General features: G+C 39.2%; 1 protein-coding gene across 1 annotated transcript in view; it reads left to right on the top strand.

Annotated features, from left to right (window-relative positions):
• Positions 1 to 439: 439 nt before the first annotated feature.
• The window catches only part of LOC116693680 (CD81 antigen-like), a 10,102-nt gene continuing 3,517 nt past the window's right edge, over positions 440 to 7,024 (top strand). The window contains exons 1-2 of the mRNA XM_032522823.1: positions 440 to 787; positions 2,417 to 2,531. Coding sequence (XP_032378714.1) covers positions 722 to 787; positions 2,417 to 2,531 — 181 coding nt within the window. The 5' untranslated portion in view covers positions 440 to 721. The remainder of the gene's footprint in view (positions 788 to 2,416; positions 2,532 to 7,024) is intronic.

The following is a 7,024-nucleotide window of genomic DNA, read 5'->3' as shown; positions in this document are numbered from 1 at the left end:
TTATTTTTATTATTATTTTTACGCAACTGTCATGTGCTGCGCTTGATCTGTAGGCTATGATTAGCGTCCACCTGTGATTAATGTACCATCAGAGGGCGTCATTGCTCACTCTTTGTTCCCCTTAATGTTGTAGGCTATGTTTGTTAATTAACGCCAACTAATTCCACAAAAGACAAAACAGATTAAGAATATGGAAAATTAAGACATAAACTTTTAGTTTTTGTTGCAGATGAAGGATTTCTTAACATTGCCATTTTTTAGCCTATTTTGTACATCTTCTCATGTAAAATAAAACGTAGGTCTATTATACTAAACAAGTTTTATTATTAAAAGATTGGGGATTGTAGGCCTACTTCCTTCCTTTTTTTCTACTTCTTTACCTCAGAAACAACACGGGGGTTTCAGTCCTACATTTCGTGTGACCGTAGCCTAACCCGCTGTTAAACTTCAGAGGAAGTGGGGCTCTCTATGTTCGCTCTTGCGGATGGGGAGCTTGTTGTTCCCTCAGCCTTCTTCTTCTTCTTCTGTCCGCTTCACTTGGTGGGCAGTTATCCGTCTCGGTTTTCACTCTGGATTATAAAGGAGGAGTTTGCAGCATAGAGGCGCCTATACCCCAACTGGCCGCGTAGAGTCTGGCAGAGACTGTATGATCCGGGACAGTAGGCCGACCTCACATAGTGTTTGATTTTGGCAGAAGGACGAGCTGATTTAATCTGGCAACATGGTTGTAGCGGGCTGCACGAAATGCATTAAATATATGTTATTTTTCTTTAATTTTATTTTCTGGGTGAGTTGAACATATATTTTACTCTGAAGTTGCTTCTGAATTTGCGCCTTTGCTCTTTGAGTAACCTAACTCCTGTTTTCTCAAAACGCACTTTCTTGTTGTTTGTCGTTTGCACTTAAAGTTAATGATAAATCCTGAACAGTTTTCCCGCCCTGCTGTATTAATTACGCTGCTCTGCCTTTGAGAGGAGAGCAGCATCACAGCAAAACCTTGTCAAGGCAGGAGTTGAAATGCTCTTCATTAACAGTTATTTTCTGCATGGCCAAGCACCAGAGTAAGGTGGCTGAGGGAGCACTTCAGAGTGGGTGGGCTTCAGTCTCCTCACTGGGATAATACAGTTTTTTCCTCCAGCATGTCTCTCACATTAACTCTGCTTTAGATCTATAATTTCATTAAATTAACTTATGTTCATATTAATCAAATACTCCAGACAGGAAGGTCTGATTTCTAAAGTTGTTTTTGATGGAAATGATTTCTTGTTTTCTTAAGGAGTCTGGTTCCCCGCAGATCAAACACACTTAAAGAAGGAGAGAGATATTGAACAGGGCTAATAGAGTTTCTGGGGGAGGGGGAAGCTGCTCTGGGACATTTCCTTTGTTCCTACCTGGTCACCAGACTGTAGCATTTTCTGCATTTGAACATTTAAAGGGCCCAGGAAACACCTCATCTGATGGAGCATTTTTTTTATAATTCATATGTTCACATTCACCCTTCAAACAGAACTGACTGTCTTGTTTTCTGTTAATTCAGTAGTCTAATACTTGCCACAGTAGTTCCTAATGCAGCTGTCGGCATATTACATTCATTACATCATATCAGACTTCCGGCAGATGTGCCATCCACTTTATATGTACACCCGTGGCCTTGCACAGTTAGAATTGAGCTCTACTTGTTTTTTGAATTCCCATTTAGTGACCTTTTTTTAGATAAGTCAACACATCCTGAACACTCCGCACTTGACTTAGGGTGTTTCCTCTGTTGGTTTTGCCTGTCATTGTGAAAAGTTTTGCTATTTTTCATGTTGAGGATTTAGTTTCCTGTTTCTTGGAGAACAATAGAGTTCAGTCATAGCATTAAATGTGCTGATATGTTAATATAAACACTGGCATAGAAAAAAAGAGTGTCTGCATGTAAACAATAAGTTGCATTGATCCTTCAGTAGTTAAGCTCCATTAACTTTTATATGATAACACTTTTATCAGGGTATTTCTGCTTTAGTATATAGAGGAGAGATCAAGCGAGACAAAGTTGAACAACTGAGTTCTTGAGTTGGTTAAACAATGTAGTGAGGACGTGGTCTGTGCCGTAGGTCACTGAGATGTCAGGATGTCCTTTCATCACTACAGGACAGCGGGGAGTTCACAGCCTCATGCAGATGCTGAACAGAGAGACATTAGCAGGAAGGTTTGGACACTGATTTAATCTCAGGAGAGTCAGGCTTTGTGCACTCTTTCTTGATGGGTCTTTTTTTTAAGTCTTAAAAATTGATAACTAAAGGTTGGTTTTGATATTCATGCTAACATCTCTTTTGAATGTCCAACATTTTGAATGACTCTGATCCTCCCTGGGATTCACCAAAGTAAAGAAACATGAAAGAAAAAAATGAAAAGCCTTTTCTTTTTGCAACAGCTAGCCGGAGGTGTGATCTTAGGAGTGGCTCTGTGGCTCCGCCATGACAGTAAAACCAGCAACCTCCTCATACTCCAGTTTGAAGGCCAGCAGGCACCAAGCACCTTCTATATCAGTGAGTATACACCATCAACAGTAGAGCTTCACAGAACACCATACATTGTTTGAAAGTGGACTTCAAAACTAGTTCCCCATGTTTTTGTGATGACTGTACATCTCTGGATTCATTTTTTATAGTTGGGAAAGCTGTTGTATATTTCACGTCTCAGTGCTAAATGTCCATTGAGTGTAGTGGCCTTATTTGGGGTATTTTGACAAAATACAGCTTACAATATAGTACAATCAACAACAGCAAAACAACAAACTATGGGCGCAAGAAAATACTATAAACGTCAACTCCTCTTAACAGAGATAAGACTATAGTCTTCACAAAATAAGTATCTATTTCAGGGCTTGTTTGCATCCTATAACTTGCTTGGTCATCACCTTGTGTCCCAACATTTCCTCACAAGCGTTTGTGCTCCTTGACTTATTCTTTCTCTTGTACTCCTTGGTTATTCTGTCCTCATTCCTTGTTCTCCACATGACAGGAAGCTCACTATTAACAGAGTGATGAGTTAACTAAAATTCACAGAAAATACCTGTCTTTTACACTCAGCTGGAACCATGTGAGTCCAGAAATAGAAGGAGTGGTGTGACCTCTGAGAAAAGATCAGGAAACAGGACCTGCGTAAATCCGCAGCGTGACATACGAGTGGCACAGCTTCTACGCCTCAATGGTTTTACTAAGCTGTCAATCTGATGACCACGTACTATAGGTGATGTTCACTAACACAGATAAAAATACATGTTTATGACTTTAGCCAGGTTCCTTTAAGAGAGAGGCCAGATGTTTCAGACAGATGTTGAGATATATGTGGGCTCTGATCGGTCTTTGAGCATGGTGCCCAAATAAAACCATCATTTGCCTTCTGTTGCTTGTTCTTTAAAGTATTTGATCCCCAGGGATTTCTAGGAGTTTTGTGTTAATGCAGTGCAGCATTCTCTCTATGTGTCTTTGTAAAAGTGTTCAGGAATATGTGCTTCAAGTTTTGCTTACTTCATAAACTTTAGTCATAAATCAAGTCTCCTTCCCTGCCCTCAGCAACCCACAGATCGGCCCTAAAAGCTACAATACATGATTTGGTTTAAACATTTCAAAGGTCCGTCATCTCGGCTTGTTGTGGTTGTAAACTCTAGTGAGCCCATTCATTAACATTTGGGCTCCTGCTGCTCCCCCATACTTACCCCTCGGTAAGTATACAGAGCGAATGCAAGCCCATGCTTTTTTATAGAGGAAAGACACACTCTTGATTTTAAAGGCAGTGCGGCAAGCGAGGCCCACCCAAGCGAGATCAAGGGACGGTTTCTTTATTTTTTTTACCCTCCCTTGAACATACGCCCTTGCATAATTCAAATACCCTTGTACATCTGCACATTACCCTTCAAATTAGAGTTTAGAGTGGATGTTTTTAGCATGTTGGCACACCAAAGTGGTATTTATATAAGGCTGAAAATACATCTCCTGCCTTTTAACCAGCGCCTGAAATCATAATTACTGGCAGTTGTCAGTAGTCTGGTCTGGTTAGTGCTCCAGCCTCTCATACTGTAGGAGATACAGTAAATTTGACAGATTTGATACACAATGTTTTAGTTGCTTTACAATGTATGTATAATGCAGAGCCCTGGCCTGAATGTCTTTTCTGCTTTATTTCATAGCTGAAAGATATAAACAAGAAGGTTGCATTTTGGCTAAGCAGGCCATGAAGAAAGGATTTGATAAAAATGTGTGTATCATTGTACACAAAAGAACTCTCACAGCTACTGAAACAGGCTGTTTATACTTTAACTGCTTCGTCTTTGTAAGAAAATTTCTCCCAAACATCTCCCTCATGAAAATGGCTATAAACAAAGCTCCATGTTTCTTCAAGAAAGCTGTTTATTAAAGTTAAAACCAAAGACATACACTGGGGCTTAAGCAGCTCTGATTCTCTCTCACTTCACCTGAAAATCAAACTGCTTTCACATTCTGCACGTCATCTAACACTTCAACTGATTTCTACTCTTTATCTGACATTTAATGGAATAGTTCAACATTTGGGTAAATGTGGTTATTCGCATTCTTGACATGAGTTATTGGGAAAAAAACTGTAAATTTGAAGCTACAGCTTATTTTAGGTTAGTTTAGCATTAAGACTGATCACAGTCTAGCCTAGCTCTGTCCAAAGTTGTCACAATCTGCCTATGAGCAACAAGATGTAACATGTTAATTAATGAGCTTTAAAGCTCATTAATTAGCATGTTACATCTTGTTGGTTTAATCTGTACAAAATACAAATGTAAAAACAAAAATTTGAAGAGTATACTTTAACTTGAAGTCCTGGTAGGCAGGTTTTGTTACAGAAGCTTTGGAAATAACCAAGCTAGCTGATTTTCTACTTTCAGTACAAATGCTAAGCTAACTGGCTACTTGCAACAGCTTCATATTTAGCGTACAGACATGAGAGTGGCGTCAATCTTCTTTTCTAACTTTTGGCAAGATAGTAAATAAACAATAAACCATCTATTACTTTAAACTGCTGCCACTTCTTACAGACAAGTGGCACTTCAACTATTTACAGTGCCCACTCTTCAATCATCTTTAAATGGTGAATCATTTTAAAGCTTTACTGTTAAGGTGGGCTAAAAACATATTGGGTAATTTAGTATATTTACTGCAACAGGTCAAATGTTCTCTCTGCCCCTTTTGTTCCAACTCCATCAAATGACAGGAGAAAATGTTTATATGGAGCCTTTTTTAATAATTAATCATCATCAGTCAATTATCTCACCATTTATCCATTAACACACAAAATGACTGGGTTCATCTCAGTTTATTGGTGCCATGCTGTGACAGTGTGAACATGACTTCCCAGCTCTTTTTGAAAATACTGGATGCAAAAAGTCTAAGTGGGGCTTTTAGCTTGTCTTTACCTCCCCCTTTCCACCTCTAGAGATTACACTGGGAGACAAGAAATAAATGAACTTCCCCGGTGGTTTAAAATTGCCCGTCTCCTTTAAAGTCTCAATAGCCTTCAAATCTCTAAGGGTGTTGTCATAGTAATGGAAGGAGGTGGAAATAATGCCTGCTTTGCCACATTGCTTGGTTACTGGCCATGGTAGCCGTTTCTCACTACAACAAAAACCCAAAAGAGAGGAGGGGGAATGAAGGAGGAGGGTGTTGAGTTGAGACAGATGAAGAAAAAGAGAGTTTAGATGTTAGTATGGGGAAAGGTAGTGCGTGATAAATGAGGTACAGTGTGAGGTGTTGGAGGCCTTGTCTTTTACCGGGTCTGTCAGACATTTTAAGATCCCTGTTTCAGGCTAGAGCCTATGTGTATTTTGTTTGTGTGTGAGTTAGAATAGAAAACACAGAAACATACTGCACCCAAACCATCTTCCTAACAGCAGCGGTGTACGAATGTATTCAGAAAGTACCAGTACACTTCTTTACACAGTGTCAGGTAGTTTATTTCTGTGGTTCTGACTCTATGGTTGGGAATGAAAGGTATCTTGATTATTTAAATGAAATCATTTGAGAAGTGAAGAGTGGAAATCTCTATTTGGTGGAACTGCTAACAACCTCAGATACCTCTGCAACATAACAATGGGCCCCAACTAGCCTTTTTGTAAAGGGCCAAAAAAATTTGTGAGCCACTGGTCTAATCTCTAACAATGTATTTTGTAATTGTATTTTTTAAGCTTATTGTGTGTTTTTTATGTAAACACCTAATTTGAACCTCAACGTCATGATTGAGTAAATGTATCTGGTTATCTTCCACCACTGGCTAAAAGGAATTTACCTTTAAGGAGTTTCAGTGTTGGAGTTGGGAGGTTTCTGTGGATCTGCTGAAGTTATGAGGATGGATTGAAGTCATTAGATTATTCCAAAACAAACTTTTAATTTATTTAGGCAGGTTTTTGATTTTATTAACTCCTCCCGTTGGAACGGGGCCGCTCAACCTCTAACCTCTAACCTGCGCTTTACCAACCCTTCCTGTAATCTCTCTGATGGAAAGAAAAAGGACCTGATTACAAGAATTTGTATTTTGGCCTTCTAATACAGGCTGCACATTTATTGCTGACATTTTGAGAAACAGCAGCTGACAAAAATTTTACCTCAAGGTCCATTCAGTAGCTTTGTACCATACAGCCAGTACAATATTTATTTACTTCATTCTGGGTCCTGAATGTTTTCCTTTCAGATACGTTAAACATAATCCAGAGCTGTACTGTAATTGGAGCTTTATTGCTATTCATTGACATGCACTGGAGCCTGTTACACACTCCTGTTTGCTTAAAAGTCAAGGAAACTGTGTTGTAGTCATCACTATGGATAATGGCCAAAAATGTATTTCTTTTAAAGATTAATACATTGCTCAAGCGCTCAGTGTACATTTTTTTAGACTCATATATCAGTTTAATCACACAAAGGTGTGGTGTCTGTTGATTCACATGGTTCTCCCTGTTTCCTGGGTAAGGATAATGCTCGGGGCCAGGGGTCAATAAGAGTGGGTTTTGTGGGGGGGG

Source organism: Etheostoma spectabile, chromosome 8 (genome assembly GCF_008692095.1).
Source record: "Etheostoma spectabile isolate EspeVRDwgs_2016 chromosome 8, UIUC_Espe_1.0, whole genome shotgun sequence".
NCBI lineage: Eukaryota > Metazoa > Chordata > Actinopteri > Perciformes > Percidae > Etheostoma > Etheostoma spectabile.
This window is presented reverse-complemented; position numbering and strand designations above follow the sequence as displayed.